General features: G+C 39.8%; 1 protein-coding gene across 1 annotated transcript in view; it reads left to right on the top strand.

The window, feature by feature from the left end:
• USP6NL (USP6 N-terminal like) overlaps window positions 1–16,918 on the top strand; it is an 87,546-nt gene that overhangs the window by 59,355 nt on the left and 11,273 nt on the right. The window contains exons 7-13 of the mRNA XM_065667234.1: window positions 10–119; window positions 2,772–2,820; window positions 4,853–4,973; window positions 8,114–8,208; window positions 10,831–10,896; window positions 10,985–11,084; window positions 14,155–14,307. Coding sequence (XP_065523306.1) covers window positions 10–119; window positions 2,772–2,820; window positions 4,853–4,973; window positions 8,114–8,208; window positions 10,831–10,896; window positions 10,985–11,084; window positions 14,155–14,307 — 694 coding nt within the window. The remainder of the gene's footprint in view (window positions 1–9; window positions 120–2,771; window positions 2,821–4,852; window positions 4,974–8,113; window positions 8,209–10,830; window positions 10,897–10,984; window positions 11,085–14,154; window positions 14,308–16,918) is intronic.

The raw sequence follows: 16,918 nt of genomic DNA, 5'->3' as shown, positions 1-16,918 counted from the left end.
TTTTCCCAGAAATTGAAGTGTCACGCGCGAAGTTCTTCACCAGATATTAGGCAAATTGATCTTGATGTAAATCGAACATACAGAGATCACATCATGTTTCGAGACAGATACGGGGTTAAGTAAGTAAATTAAAAGGTTTTGCTTTGCTTGCCTTAAAACTGGCTTCTGATCTGCCTCAAGCCTCTTTGACCTGGTCCAAGCACATTGAATGTAAGCTCCAGACTTTCAGAGCAGGATTATCTACGTGTGATTGTGTAACTGCCGTTATTACTGCAAAAACCAACTAGTCACTTCAGCTAGTTTCCCTTAACTATGAGGTAGTCAGTAGCATTCCGAAGAAAACCATTTCTAAGCCGTTCTCCTCTTGTTTTACATGTAATAAAAAGTCTCAGATATTGTAAATACTAAAGCATGGCAATTCCAAACTAATAAATGAAGATTTATTTTCAAAACCAAAATAACTCTTTGCATCCCTAACAGCTTATACATTTTAGCCTTCCTTTGGATATTATATTCCTCTTCTCCTAGTAGCTAGTTGACAACCAAATAAGAGTATTTTATATGCCAGCATTTAATTATCTACAAATGTAGGCCTTAATACTTTGGGATTCCTTCAAAATTCTTGTTGGTTTGTTGGTTTTGGATGAGGAATATTAGGCAGCTGTCAGCTTTAAAAATGCTTAGAAATTAAATAAGTGGTGGTACAAACATCAGTATTGTTGCTAGCTTGCAGCATCAGCACCCTGCTGAGATGAAGAGGGTATTTTTTCCCCTCTGTGACTGTATTAGTTCAGTTTTTAATCCCTTTTCTTTCCAAGACAAATTCTATGGTAGTCAGCTATTTTCAAAAAGTAATACTCAAAAGATCTGTGGACTTTAATGTGACAATAAACCAAGTGTTTTCTTAGAGTATTATTCTAGCTCTTTTGTGGACAAATCCTAAATATGGGGAATTTCTCTGGAGTCCAAAGCAGAAATTCCTGAGCTGAGAGCTGTTCTGTGCAGCCACTCTGTGTGTGCGTGCATACATATATATACGCATATATACTATACACATATACACACACACACACATGTATGTATACATATTTGAGAAGTGCCATCTGTATCTGAGGTGCCGTGCCTCTCAGCAGTACTGACACAGTGCTCTGCAAAAATGACTGTGTTGCTTCTGGGCCTCAGTTATTTTTTTATGCCCACATTTTAGATGTTAGCAGAAGCTTCCTACCTCCTCAGTTTGGGGTTAACAGAAGCAGAGCCAGTGCCAGCCCCTGCAGCTGTGTTGTAAGAATGTCGTTCGAATCCACAGGAAAGCCTTTGGCAGCCTACAGCAATTTCACACTTGGAATAGATCTTGGTATTACTGGACATATATTATGCATTTCCAGTGATGCCTCAATGAAAAATTCAGAAATCATTTCACATAGCAATGAAATAAAAGTCCCCTGGGTGAATCAATGGCTTGACTTTTAAGTAGACTGTACGTCTTTGAAGTTCCATTCTTTTACAGGTCTTTAGTGGTATCATCTAGTGTAAATAGTACTGATATTACCATTATTTAATGTATCTTACTGTGAATGCGATTGAGCTCTTATGTTCGGTTTCATATAGTCAACTGAAAATATAGGAGCTTCCTGTGTACATTTGGGACCTTTCAGTTTGTCCTTGTAAAATAAGGTTCCAGCTTAATGTCTAGTCCCCCAGGCTACACTTTGCTTTGGTTACTGAAGAACAGACAAGCTTCACTTCTGCAAGAGGGCAACAAAAATGCCATAATCTGGATGCTTTGGTACAATTCTCCAAGTATGCATCTTCTTCCGAATGGAAAACAGTCAGGTTTTGGCTTATCCTTTCATTATTTAACCTGCTAATGTCTATTTCTATACATTCAGTTAGTGACAGACAGAGAATTTCACTGGACAGAGAAAGGACAGTATGCAAACCTCAGCAGTTTAATAGCAGTTGTAGTCATAGATGAAAGGAGGCATTCAGGTTTCTAAATTCTCTCCTGAGCAAATCCCAAAAAGTAGGTATGAGTTTAAAAACTCATTATGAGAGCTCTCTGGCATTACTTTGATGTCCCAGTTTGAGAAGAGCAGAGTTTTGTTTTGGTTTGGGTTTTGTGCTTTTACTCTTAAGGCCTTCACAAATTAGATTGGTTTTACAGAGAGCTCTCTGTAATTCCACCTCAGCAGTACCTGGAGATCAGTACACTCAGGAGGACCGAGCATAGGATGTCGAGTCAGAATTGGTGGTGTTTTCCTTCACTTTGACAGTAGCAGTCACCTAAAGCAGCCTTTAATTTGTTTGCCAAGATTAAGACACCTTTGTGGCTGCTTTGTGCATTTCAACTCTTCGACATCTCTGTTTGAAATTGGGAACAGCTGTTAGTGTTCTGCAGGCACAGAAATCAGGTCTGGGGTGGTTCGAGTTCTGGCATTCAGACTAAATCAGTGTTTGAAATGTAGCCCATCCTGTGTTTCACTTTGCCTGTAAAAATGATGATCTGACACCATTGCCTTCTCAAAGTATTACAGGTATTTTTCTTTTTTTAAACCTTTCAGCATGTAAAACATCAGAAAAGTGCTAAATGTAGTGTTGGTTTGAAATCAGAACCTCGTATCTTTGTAAAGTGTGCTTAATCTTGTTCTTTATTGCTAGACAAATTATATTTTGGAAACAGGTTTCCAAAATAAGTTCTCTACTTTTATGTCTGTCTCTTCTTACAAAAGACAATATTATGTTTTCCTTTTTTACTCGTATTTCTACAGGCAACAGTCTTTATTCCACGTTTTAGCTGCATATTCCATATATAATACGGTAAGTTGTGTACCTTCACACTTAAATGTAGTTTCTCCGAATATGCCAGAAGATGGTAACTTGCAATGCTGTGTCTTTCTCCTATAAAAAACCTCCAGCAAACATTTCAGAGACCTTCACAAGTATATAGAAATGAGGAAGAAATTTTGTACAACGAGGGTGGTAAAACACTGGCACAGGTTGTCAGAGAGGTGGTGGATGCATGAGCCCTGGAGGCGTTCAAGGCCAGGCTGGGTGTGGTTCTGAGCAACCTGATCAAGTTGAAGATGTCCCTGCTCCATGCAGGGGATTGGAACTAGATGAGCTTTAAAGGTCTTTTCCAACCCAAACCTGCCACAGGCAGGGGCACCTTCCACTAGAGCAGGTTGCTCCAAGCCCTTGTGTCCAATCTGGCCCTGAATACTGCCAGGGATGGGGCAGACGCAGTTTCTCTGGGCAACTTGTGCCGGTGCCTCACCAGCATTGTGAGTATCTTACTGGACAGACTGAACTGTGCATACAGTTCAACTGAAAGTAAGTATAGTGTCTAATAGAATAATGAGTTTGTGCTGTGCTGGGCTTTTAACTACTGTTAGTTTCCTCTCGTTTAATTAAATGCTTCCCGTTCATTTGAATGATGGGAAGGAAGACAGAAAGATGCATGTTGGAGTAGACAGGCATATTTCATAACCTGGAGAGGTCTAACAAATGCAAAATGATTTTAAAGGCTGCATCTTTTTTATTTAAGCCCTTGGTGTTGGCTGCAGTCCTGGGTGAGGGTTTATTAGAGTGGTGTTTTCCAGACATAAGGGTTAGAAATTTAGGTATTTTGTAATGTTTTTTGTCTGCATGCTAAAAATAGAAGAAACAGAAATCCTGTCATGTCCCCATTAAACTGTGGTTTTAATGCACTATCCTCTCATTCCTTGTGCCCATTTGGATCATTTTTGTACATCTTTCATTTTCTAACCAGCAGCAGCTCCCTGCAATTCAATGGAAAAGTATGTAAAGTTAAGAAGAAAGCAAAATGAAGCAGTTACTCTAAACAGCACTGTTTTAAAAGGTCTAGGGGATAGAACGTTTCTGTCCTGTTTCAGCTTCTGTCTCCTCACATTTGTTGGCCCATAAAAAGCTAGAATTTGTTGTCTTCCACTTGTTACGTTGTCATAAGCTTTTCTTTGTAAGCAGCCTTGGTTCACTGAGAAGTAAAACTCTGGAAGAGCCTCTATATATGTCCTATAAAATTGGACTAGTATCAATTTGCCTGAAAAATACTGTTTATAATCAGCTGTTAAAGTGTAATGATGAGAATACTGCAGCGATGTTTTTATTTTGCACTTAATGTTGCATTTTTCCTCTGATGCTTTGGTTTTATCTCTAGAGCGAAATTCTGCTAAGAACTTGTCAACTTGAAGAAACTCAATCCAAGTATTTGTAAGGATGTAGTCTCAATTGTTATCAGTGGGGTTAGCTGAGCAGCTAAATGACAGTGACATTTGATTCCTGCCACAAAAGTAAAAATTAATGGCAGAGGAAATACCCAAATTCAGGTTTGGAACAATAAAGGCTTTTTCTTCAGGTTTATTACATCTGCTTGCTATGGGCTGCTAAACTTGAGCAGATTTATAGTTATAGGTCACTCTAGAAAAGTCTTGTGTTTGTCGGATGGTGCCCTGACTGTAAAGTCAAACAAAGCAAGAGCTATTCTCCCTAAGCCTCCCTTGAATTACAACTAAAACACATCCAATTGGACAGCAAGATACAGTTATTTGGTATTATTTGTACTGACAAGGGGTTTGTGCATCAGTAAAAAGTTCAAATGAACCATCAAGATTTCCATTTACTTTTCAGTTGAAGGGTTGTGAATAATTCCTTCTATCTATCAATGTTGTAAATACTTCAATGTTAAGTGTGTTTGGTGGTGTCATAATTAGGGAACTTACACCATTAAGTCAGACATCCTCTTTCCTCCACTAGGTCAAGGAAGAACTAAGAGCTCATGGTTATAAGGATTTTATTTTAGTGTTGTAATGTTTCACTGTCTGATTTTCAGGAAGTTGGATATTGTCAGGGAATGAGCCAGATCACAGCTTTACTCCTTATGTACATGAATGAAGAAGATGCCTTCTGGGCCTTGGTGAAGCTTTTCTCTGGTCCAAAGCATGCCATGCATGGTATGGAGTTTCCTGTCACTTGGTATATGTTAGGTTTCAAGTCATAAATTATTTGAAAATGGAACTATGCTTTTCTGTCTGTATAGTCAAAATAAGACATAATGGAATCTTTATACTGGGGGACTATTGGATATTATTAGACCTTTTACCCATAATGTTATTGTAATTGTTTTTTTGTATGTAATATCTTTCAGACAGTTCTTAATGAAAATCAGATGCTTTCCTTTCCTTTTAATCTCTTGATTAACCAATTGAAAGCTGATTATGTAGGGATCTGTATAGCAATACTATAGTAGTGGAAACCTAATATGTGTTAGAATGTGTTAAATAATGTGTTAGAGTGTATTAAATACTGCAGCTGTGCTGTCATTTGGTAGGACAGGAATCTGTAGTTAAAAATGCACTTGTATCTAGTATTAACTTCAGCTTCCTTGGTTTTATCTCTGCCTTGCACAGCATTTCCTGCTCTCATGGTCTTGTTACTTTTATGTCATCGGTAGTTCTCTCTTTCCATGCCAAATTTAGTATGATCTGTGCGTGTTCCATGGCTCCTGATATGGAAGAACTCCAGGAATTCCAGCATCTTTTGTAGATGTCAGTGGTGTGGTAATTCAGAAAAGCTGTAGTTCTTGGAAGCCGGAAAAGTAGATTTTGGGCTTTTTAGGAAATTTTCAGCAAGATTTAACTCCTTTTGCTCGCTTAAGACTTTCCAACATGGTGATACCTTCCTTCCCTGGCTTTTCGTGGAATTGTAGAATGGTTTGTGTTGGAAAGGACCTTAGTATCATCCAGTTCCAGCCACCCTGCCATGGGCAGGGAAGCCCCTCACTAGACCAGGCCCTGTCCAACCTGTCCGTGAACACTGCCATTGGATTGAGCACTCATGACTTCCTTGGACAGCCTGTTCCAGTTACCTTATCACCCTCACAGTAAAGAACTTCTTCCTTATTTCTAACCTGAACTTCCTGTTTAAGTTTAAACCCATTACTCCTTGTTGTATCATTGCAGTCCCTGATGAAGAATCCCTCTCCAGCATCCTTATAGCCCCCATCAGATACTGGAAGGCTGCTATGAGGTCTCCACGCAGCCTTCTCTTCTCCAGGCTGAACAGCCCCAACTTTCTCAGCTTATCTTCATACAGGAGGTGCTCCAGTCCCCTGATCATCTTCGTGGCCTCCTCTGGACTTGTTCCAAGAGTTCCATGTCCTTTTTATGTTGAGGACACCAGAACTGCACACAATACTCCAAGTGAGGTCTCACAAGAGCAGAGTAGAGGGGCAGGATCACCTCCTTCGCCCTGCTGGTCACACTCCTTTTGATGCAGCCCAGGATACAGTTGGCCTTCTGGGCTGCAAGCACACACTGCATCCGGCTCATGTTCATTTTCTCATCAACTGACACCAAGTCCTTCTCCAAAGGACTGCTCTGAATCTCTTCTCTGCCCAGCCTTTACAATCCTGCGTTCTTGAATGTTCTCCATGTGCTAGACAAAGTGCTAGTTGGATGTTTTCCTGTTTATACTTCTGAAAAGGTATCTTTAAAGGTGCCTTTAAAAACAAAAAGGTGCAGTCTGACATGAGGGTCTGTGTCTTAAGTGATGTTTTTAATTCAGCGGGAGTCAAATGCTTGCTCAAAGCTTTCCACAGATTGAAAGCATCTTACAAAAGAAAACCCCATATATTTAATAATAATCAAGAGCTATACAACTGTGTGGAATGTTGAAATCCTCAAAGGTCATAGAAGATTTTAGGTGTTTTGGGGAGTAAATCTAAATCAACTTATTATATACCAAATGTGGTTTTGATACATGGGGGTTCACACAGGTGTAGACGCCTTTTTAAGATGCCATAGACTGCAAACAGGGTTTTAAAACTCATTCCAGATTTTATGTCTTCGTGTTTTGTCAGTGTCCCCTTTTGACCTTAGAGTGTGGTGCTGCTGGAGAGCTCTTGACACGGATTTCTCAGGCTGATTTCTGTAGTCGTCCTTTGAGCTTGCTGTAATGAATGAGAGGGTTCACCTGGTAGCTGGTGAGGAAGAAAAGCTGCTGTCATGCCAGCCACTTCCCAGACTCCTGGTTTAAGCAAGAGGTTTCATATAATCCATGTTTCAGCTCCTTGGTCTTTGAGCTCTAGAGCTGTTCAGGGCTCTGGGCCCTCCCAGTGTTTTCCATGCAAAAACTTGTTTTGAGCATTGACTTTATCTTCTCTGAGCGCTTGTAAAAGTCTTCAGGGACTGTTGAACTTACTCTCTGTCAGGTTTTCTGCTTCCAAGGGGTTTACAAATAGATGTGTTAGTGTTTTTTAATGCCCTTGGGGAGTTGCTTTCTTGGGGGGAGGCTTGTTTTTTCACACTGTTGTACTGCCCGTGTTTGAGCATCTCTGCTTTTCTGATCTGAACACCGCTTCAGCTTGCTGAAGGACCTGTGAGTGGTCCCTTTCCCCGCTGGGTAGCTGTGCTAGCTTTCCTTTACATTTCAAGGGGTTTTGGCTGGTGTTACATGCTTGCTCTGAGCCTTTAGCTATGCTGATAGCCCAGTTGTAAGGGGATCCCAGCCCTTTCCTTTTCCAGCTTGTGATCACTAAAACTACTCAATATTTTTTATATGCCCTTAGTTTCAGTTGTGTGAGCGCACAGTCTTTATACTATATATTCATTATATCTGTCTTGGTAAAATATCCCTCTTGTTATCTTGATGATCTTCGGTGCAGACAGTTCTAGTGACTGCGTATGCTGTTTGTCCTTCTAGCGTGAATTCGCTGGGCATTATCCTGATTTATGTCTCTTTGCTCTTAAAAGTTTCAGTTGGTGTGGGTTGTAATTTTGTGTTTTTAAAGAGTAATTAAAAATCTATTTCCCCTGGATATTATAACGGGTAGACTAACATAGGACTGGTGGATCTGCTGTCATCAAGCATCATTAATCTAATAGTAGTCACTAAGGGAATGTATTGCTCTTTTGCTATGGTCACTGAGGCAAGAGTACGTGTATATCGACATAAGGACTTCATTGTATTGTGCTGAATATCTGTTCAGATTCAGTGGCCTTACAGAAGAATGATGTTCTTGGGGCTCTGAATACATTTTTAATATAATTTTTATAGTACATAAACCCGTTACATGGTCAGCTTCTTTTCTTAGGTTTTTTTGTTCCTGGTTTTCCAAAACTGTTGAGGTATCAAGAGCATCACGACAAAGTACTGACAAAATTTTTGACCAAACTTAAGGAGCATTTGGTAAGTATTTACAGCACAATAAAAGCAATTCCTATTTACAGCTTGCTGCCTTGTTTCACTTCAGGGTAACCCGCCAGGTTAAGAATACCTCAAACCTCAGGAAAAGCCATGCAAAACAGAAGAGCCAGAAGTGCCGCTGTTTTCTTTATAGACCAAGTTTATGGTGCACCTTGACAGAGTTACTCCTAAGAGTAATTAAATTGGGTATCCATCTCACTTTTCGCCTCTGAAAATATGCTGGCCTTCTACATGGCCTTGTGCACACTGCTGGGTAGCAAGCTGATGTTAAAACACTGAAGCAAGAGTTTATTGCATGTAGAGCTCTCTGGCTCATCTCTGGACAGAGGTGGTTTTGCAACCAACAAGTTTTAGTCTCTGTTTAAAAAAATAACCTTTATAAGAGAGTTTTAATATTTGCACCTACACAGTAGGATTTTCATGAAGCTAAATGTGGTGTTATCTCTTCTAATGCTCTTAAATAGGAAGTAATACGCTCTATGGTGCTAACATTGGCTGTATTTACTCCACCTTCTTTTTCTGATGGGAGAAAAATGCTGTTCCAGTAGTCAAGAATTTGCTTTTACAATCACATTGGTTCTGTCAGAATCCACATTCAAGTCTTAAAAGGTAGTATAAGAGATGCTCAGTTGCAGCAACATGTTTGAAGAGTGACTGCTACCTTCCCAGCACTGTACTGTTTTCTGTTTAGTGCATTTATCTCCTTACAAAGATAAGACAATGTGGGATCAGACTAGCACCCTGGCAATGATGAACTGCATCTAATGTGTGCCAGTTGTGTTATAAGGTAGAACTTAGTGTCTTTTTTTTACCAACATGCTCTAAGACCTGTTTATAACATGGAATTAGGCAGATCTGGTTAGGAAAAAACCCAAGCCACTCCTCTGTTCAAAGATTGAGTCAAAATTAGTCATGCAAGGTGATCTTGTCATATTGATAAAACATGAAAAAAGGAAAATACCAAGACTAGTTCTTTTACAACCTTGACTCTGTAAGTTTTGGCTTTAGTTTTTCCAGTACAGTTACAAGATGATGATTCTTGTTTAGAAATACAGTCTTACTCTCATTTTTGAGGTTATCACATTTCAGGAACAAAGTCTTCAATAATCCCAAGCAGATTGAGTGGTTTAACAGGAAATGGCAAAAGGCCCTTTCTAAAACTCCCAGAATAATTATACATGACTGAGGTGCTGCAGCCTGAGGTTGCACGTTACTGTATTTTGTGTATTGCTTGTATACCTCTTATTACGACATTTATTAATCAAGCACTATTTTATTCTGCTATCTGTCGCCATCCCTCATGTCCCCCCACCCCACATGGGTTGGTTGGTAGACACAGTTTCAGAAAAGTGTAGGAAGTTGCTTTAGTAACTGGAAAAGCTCCTTTAAATAGAAGGCTTCGATAGCTCCCTCTGAGGGAGTTCTTGGCCACTTGTTTAGAGGGATCCAGAAAACATTTACTCTCTCTCTATACATTTACTGTATGAATTTCTTTTCAGGTTTAAATCAGAACTTGTTTCTGTTTCTGTGTGAATTGGATTAGTGGCATTGAATTTAATGGCAGTCAGGGTTTTTATGAGGGAAAGGTATGGTGCATAATATCTATCTTTGGGTAGGCAGATGGCCATTCCTACAGGTTAGAAAAATCTCAGAATAAGGTGGTTTTTGCTCTGCCTGCTTTTTGTAAAGACTTCCAAAATGAAAATGCCATAAAGATTATTTCAATATTAAGAATTATTTTTCCTCATTTCTGACTGTGAATGTATCTCTTAGATGAACCCATTTTACCCCACTGAAAGATGAAAGCAAAGCCTGCAGATGAGCCAGAGAGATTTGGTCCATTTCTAATTCCTGTTTGTATACTTTAAACTTTAGGAAAGGCTGAATGTGGCAAGCAGAAAATAGGATGTTATCCCATAGTTCAAGTTCAGAATTAATTAACTTTTTGGCTTTTACTTCAGCTTTTCCTCTTTGAGTTCTCCCTCAAAGAACTTTGAAGAGCTCCATGGAAGTGCCAAGAAGCTTTAGCAACCCTTTAAGGGGTGGCATAGCAGATGCACCAGCTATGCTCTAGGGAAACGAGGCCCCTTAATTAAGAAATTAAATACCTTATCAGCCTAAGTGCTGGTTTTAGGTCCTGTGTTTGAAGAATTCAACCGTTTTAAGCTGCTTTCTAGTAGATAGGTATCCTTGTGACAAAGTGCCTTCTGCCTTCAGCATGAATTGCAACCTTGCTACAGAGAAATGAAAGACTAAACGGACGCAGTGCCTGAGCTTTGGTTGTGGCAGATTGTTGCTGTAATTTCGTCAAAGGGGATTTAATTCTCTGCTACATCTGTCCCAAAAAAGTTAAGTGGAAGGCTAAGATGTGTTAATACCCCTGCATCTCCAGATGCATGTTACTTCAGGTGGTGAAGCTGCTGAGGAAAACTATAGAAGACAGAAATGGTGTTTGTTAGATTGATATAATAGTGTTTCACGTAGCTAAATTAATTCTTTAAGGTGAATATTGGGTGCTTTGGCTTCAAGGTGAAAGAGTTTTTCATGCACAGTGTAAAACAGTACTGGAATTACGTGGATTTTAAACTTCTGCATTTTTTACAGGACTCCCAGGATATATCCACTGGTTTTTACACAACAAAATGGTTTTTGCACTGTTTCCTTGGTCATGTGAGTATGCCTTTCATATTCTATTTCTGTTTTTAACTGTGACTTGGATAGAGTGTTTTAACAGTTTTGCCCGATTCTGTCGTTTCAGACTCCCTTTACGTTAAGCCTCAGGATATGGGATATCTACCTACTTGAAGGAGAGCGGATTCTCACTGCTATGTCTTACACGATTCTGAAACTACACAAAAGTAAGGCATCTCTCAAACATATGAATGCTGAACAAAGATTCAGCTGGTTTTGATGTTATTTTGTGTACCTTGACCTTGTGCGAAAATCTTGGTTTCCCATTAGCCTTATACTGCGCCTGACAGGCATTTCTCATTCCTTATGCTCAAAAAATCTCAGTCTTTGCTCTGTTAATGTGTGTGTGTGGTGGCTTGACCTTGGATAGGTGCCAGGTGCCCATGAAGCTGCTCTATCGATCCCATACTGTGCTGGATGGAGGAGGGAGAAAATAAGATAAGTAAAAACCTCATTTGTCAAAATAAAGGTAGTTTAATAAAGCAAAAGCCCTGCATGGAAGCAAAGGAAAACAAAAGATTTATTCTCTATTTCACATCAGTAGGTGATATCCAGCCACTTTGCAGGAAGCTGGGCTTCAATAGGTGTAGCAGTTCCTGCAGAAGACAGACATCATAATAACGCCTCCATCCTCTAAACTGTTATTCCTGAGCAGACATCATATGGTATGGAATATGCCTTGGGTCAGCTGGGGTCAGCTGCCCTGGCTGTGTGCCCTCCCAAGACCTTGCCCATCCCTAGCCTGCTGGTGATGGGGGAATGTTGGAGAGAAGCCTTGATGCTGTGGCAGCACTGCTAAGCATATAGTCAAACCACTGGTGTGTTCTCAACACCTTTCCAGCTACCAATGCAAAGCACAGCACTGTGACAGCTGCTGTGGGGAAAATTAACTCCATCCAAGCCAGACCAAACACAATGTGATTACCAAAGAAAAATATCTTTTATAGTAAGAAAGTTATTTAGACATTGACATGAGGTGAGTTGTCTTGCTGATTGAACAATGCGGGGGAAAACATTGTAGGTCCATGATTTGGAAATGCCTTTTAGCCCCTCCAGGATTTAAGCTAATCATAAAAGCACATAAAGAATCCAGGGTGTGCCACTAAATACCTGAATCTCTATCAGCAAACAGCTTAGCAATAGGGAACTGCCAGTGTGTCTCTATAATATTGTCCAAGAATATAAGTAAAAATCAGAATTTCCGTAGCTTGTCTGGGTGGCATCTTTGATCACTTGCCTTTGGATAAAGTGAAATTTGAGATTTTGAACAGGAAGATTGTCTGTGCCTGGTTCCAAAGGATCCAAAAAGCTTTTGAGGATGAATTATTGTCTCATAACACCAAGCATTTCTCAGGATGCTACCTTGTAGTTCGAGTTTGGAACAGTCTTATTTTGGGACTTTGGCTTTCTTATTGAAGGCCTTTATGTGAATTCAGAGGTCTGCATGGAGCCTGCAGAATTGGTGTCTTAATTTGCTTGCTAATTTACCCTCTTTAAACTGGGGTGATACTACCTCACTGTCTCACTGGGCTGTGAACAAATGTTATGAGCAAACATTAGTTTGTTCATAAATGGGTTTGAAAAATGAAACGGATTAGTTTTTAAATCATCATACTTAACTAAATTTGTGGCAACAAATTTTTAGGCTTTGCGTTTTGGTTTCTCTTCTTCATTTACAAATAGACATCTGCTTCAAAATATTTTTTATTCACAAGTCTTTTTTATGAGAAGACCTGAGGAAAACGTCCGAGTGCAGGTTTGCTTGGTTAGCAAGTACAGAGCAACTTCCTCCATCATCAGAACACTGAGAGTGTTTTATGTCAAAAGAGAAGAGATTAGAGGACTGGCAACAAGTTGGCAGAAGATGGATTCTGATCTGTTATCCAGGCTCTTGTCTACCCTTAAAGCACAAGAAGGATGTGGACCTGCTCGAGCAAATCCAGAGGAGGCCGTGAAGGTCATTAGAGGGCTGGAGCACCTCTGCTATGGAGACAGGCTGAGAGCTGGGCTTGCTCAGCCTGGAGAAGAGAAGGCTCCAAGAAGACCTTAGAGCAGCTCCACTGTCTGAAGGGGCCAACAAGAAATCTGGAGAGGGGCTTTGGACAAGGGCCTTTAGGGATAGAACAAGGGGAATGGCTTGAACCTGACAGGGGAGATTTAGATCAGACATCAGGAAGAAGTTTTTCCCTGTGAGGGTGCTGAGGCGCTGGCACAGGGTGCCCAGAGAAGCTGTGGCTGCCCCATCCCTGGCAGTGCTCAAGGCCAGGTTGGACACAGGCGCTTGGAGCAAGCTGCTCCAGTGGAAGGGGTCCCTGCCTGTGGCAGGGGTTGGAGCTGGATGGGCTTTAAGGTCCCTTTCAACCCAAACCATTCTATGATTGATAGTACAGCTATCCAGTCAAACTGTTGTGGAATACATGCTAGGAGCATTTTTATTACAGTGCAGAAACAATTTTTATGGCTCATGTATAGGAATTGTTCATTCTAGAACTTGTGATGGCGTACATATGCTTAAAGAAGCTACACAGCTATGGAGTATTGCAGGCTTGCAAGCCGTATAAGTTTGTGTGGGAAACATGGCCTTACCGCTGTGTAAAAAGGGAAAGAAAAATAATCTGATAACTGTAAAACGATTTTCAAAATATGACCTGAATTTGATTGAAGTAGCAAAAAGTACCTGAATTTTTAGAGAGCCTGGAGCAATGGTTCTGAAGTGCGAAGTGCCATCATCATTTCATTGGAAGTTGATTCAGTTGTGGATGAGGATTCCGTAAATATCAATTTTTAAAATGTTTTACTGCTTTTCAAAGCCCTTATTGAGAGAGATGATGGATGTTGTACAGATCTACAGCCGTGTCTTGTAAATTGAGGATGCAGGCTGAAAAGTAAAGAACTGAAGCTGTTGGACATAAGAAGGCTGTAGGAGGATGACTTGTAGTTAGTTTTCTGAAGATGCCCCTTCTTGGAAAGCATTGTCCTAAGTAGAGAGTGATAAGTAAAAAACATTTCCGTGCTATTTGCAAATGAATTTTTAATGCATTTTATAGATTTCTGATACAGAATTCTGATGCTTGCAAATGAATTTTTAATGCATTTTATAGATTTCTGATACAGAATTGTGATGTTTGCTTCGTTCATAAGTGTTTTTCATTCTGTTTTGAAAACAAAAGCATCTGATGTTGTAAGTACATTTTCCAATGTTCATATTTTAATGTATAATATTTTCTTCTTATATAGGGCGGCTAATGAAGTTACGAATGGAAGAACTTGCAGAATTTCTGCAGGGCACTTTAGCCAAGAATTTCTTCTATGAAGATGACTATGTAATAGACCACCTCCAGAATTCTATGTCAGAATTGAAACGAGCAAAGCTGGATTTACCTGTAGCTGGTAAGAAATTTGTACACATGTACATTTAGATACATGTAGAGCTCTTTGCATATTGCCCATTTTTTAAGTGTTAATTCATGCTGTTAAAAATATTTATCTTTTCATCACTGCATCGGTTTGGGGCATTTTTGCCTCTGAACTATTTTACAGTTTAAAATCAATACCCTTTATTTCATGAGTTTGCTCCTTTTTAGTGTTTTGTTTACTGGTTGTAAACTAATGGCCAAGTGCTTTAAAACATCCCATGTTCTGATCGTTATATTAACTTGGATTTATAAAAAATTGAAGATTAAATATTAAGGTCTCAATTTACTTGAAGCAGCAGCATTGTCTGAGGATCCAGACTGTTTTATAGCTTGATTAGTTATGGAACAAAGTTCAGGTCAAAGAGTTTCTTCTGTTTGTCTTTTCGTTGCTTGCAGGGGATAGACCTTCTGGGTGTCTAACTGAATTATTTTCTATGTGTCTTCTCAGCTTTGTGCTTTTAGGTTGCAGAGCAGAGATGGTTGTTTCTTGGGGCCTTGCTTATGAAATGTATATAGGATATTTTCTTCCTGTGTTAAGGTTCTATTATCTTTTCTATCCCTACCTCCATGAATTTTAATTAGAATTTTTCTTGTGATTATTCAGGGTCCTTCTTCTTTATCCTTGCTAATTGTAAAATACCATTTGAGAAAGGATATGTTTTAAACAAACTTCTAAAAACATGGCAGAAAATTACCTTGAAATTATTAAGTTGCTGTGGTTGGCTTTCAGAAGTTAAGAAGTATCGGAATAAAGGTTGTCTATATAGCATTGTTGTGATAATTTGTTCCTGAAGCTTTCATTAATGAATTTCACTTGTCTCTTTCTGTAGAGCTTAAATTGCATGCAATATGGGGCTGCTTCAGGACTACTCATCACAAACAGATGCCTGTTTCATATGGTTCTTCAGCAGATCTGTCCCTCTGGTGTACAAACACTTTCTGTACATTTGCTTCCCATCCTCTTGGTTGCTTGCCAGGCTTTCCCATTTCTCTTGATTCATATTCCTCTGTTTTGTCCCCATTCTCACTTTCTGGAACATGTCTCCAGCACGCTTTCTCTCACCAACAATAGGTCTAAGTCTAGTTCCTGCTCTTGTCTTCTTGCGTGCTCACTCTTAGACCTTCTCATCTACATTTACAGTGAGTCTGCAGTTCTCCACGTTACTGTGTGCACAGTGGCTTCCCCTTTCTATCGCAGCTTCACATCCTGCCTTCTCTCCATCCGTTCTTCCACAAGCTGGGTTTCAGTCTTCACTTACTCTTCAGGGCCAGTTGCTCTTTTCAGCTCTGCTTTCAGGTGTGTGCTTTGTCAGACATCATGTCACAGCTGAGGCTTGGTCATGAGGTGTGAGCAGCTACCTCAGAGAGCAACTTTGTCTTTTAGCATCAAATCCACTCCATTGTATTAAAGGAAAATAGATCATGGGAGTGCTTTTTGTTAAATTTGAAATACAGAGTCCTCTCTGGTTATGTTTGAGGGGATTGCCCCAGAAAAACTTAATAGACAGGGCGATTTTTTCCTGGATGTGGAAAAGTAAACTTCATCAGTGAGAAGTTTGGAGTTTCCACTTAAAACTGTGGTAGCCAAAGAGTTGGGAAAGACTTTTGTAGTTTGCTACATGATGGAGTTAAATGTGTCTTCCAGCCTAGAAAATCCCACACATGTACCTCATGTTGAGAGTCTCTGTGGAAAATACAGAATTCACTGGGAATTTTCTTGATGCATTAAAAACTGAAGGCAGGAAGTTTGTTCCTGCTTTATTGATGCTTTAAGGCTTTTCTTTTGGGACAGTGCTAAATGCCTTCAGGTTAAATTTTGTTTGAAAACACTCTGGATTTTCTCAGAAGATTGAAGAAGGTTTTAGGTGACATAAGAGCCGTCCAGCTTGCAGTGCAGTTAGAGAAAGTGTGAGACACAAAGATTCTTCTTGTGGAGACCAACAGCAAAGGGTAGAGAATGTATCTTCTTGCCAAGATAGTTTGGCAGTGGGATGCAAGTTACTTCATTTCATACTTTGAACACTTGGTGTAACTTCTGATGTGACTAGCTGACAAGATGGTTTTGGTTTGAGCCATATTGCTTAGAATCATAGAATAGTTTGGATTGGAAAGGACCTTAAGATCATCCAATTCCAACCCCCCTGCCACGGGCAGGAACCCCTCGCACTAAACCACGTCTTTGTTTTGGATAGCTCAACATCAGTGACAATAAAATGCCTTCTAAGTTATTTTTTCAACACGGAAGAGGGAGGTTTAATATTAAAATAGGAAAAGCAAAGCCAAAGTGAAGTATATTTTGGTGCTGGATGAGGAATTGAGCTTTTTCCTTTCTTAATTTCAAAGTAGCCTGGGAAATCCTCTTTGTGTGGTGCATCTTTGCCAGGGTAAAGGGGAACATTACTTACCCTTTCACAAAATAAATACAAAATGCCTTCATCCTAATCCGTGGGAAGCCAGCTGATTTGTCTGCTGCTACGTACAGCTGAGTGAGGCTGCTCATATGGATTTCACAAGCCTTTGATTTGTAATGTTTTCCCACTCTGTTCAGTTTGGTTTTACTAATCACTGCCTTCAGGCGATAGTAT

This window comes from Lathamus discolor, chromosome 1 (genome assembly GCF_037157495.1).
Source record: "Lathamus discolor isolate bLatDis1 chromosome 1, bLatDis1.hap1, whole genome shotgun sequence".
Lineage (NCBI taxonomy): Eukaryota > Metazoa > Chordata > Aves > Psittaciformes > Psittacidae > Lathamus > Lathamus discolor.
Note: the sequence above shows the minus strand (reverse complement) of the source record. Positions and strands in the feature narration are given on the sequence as shown.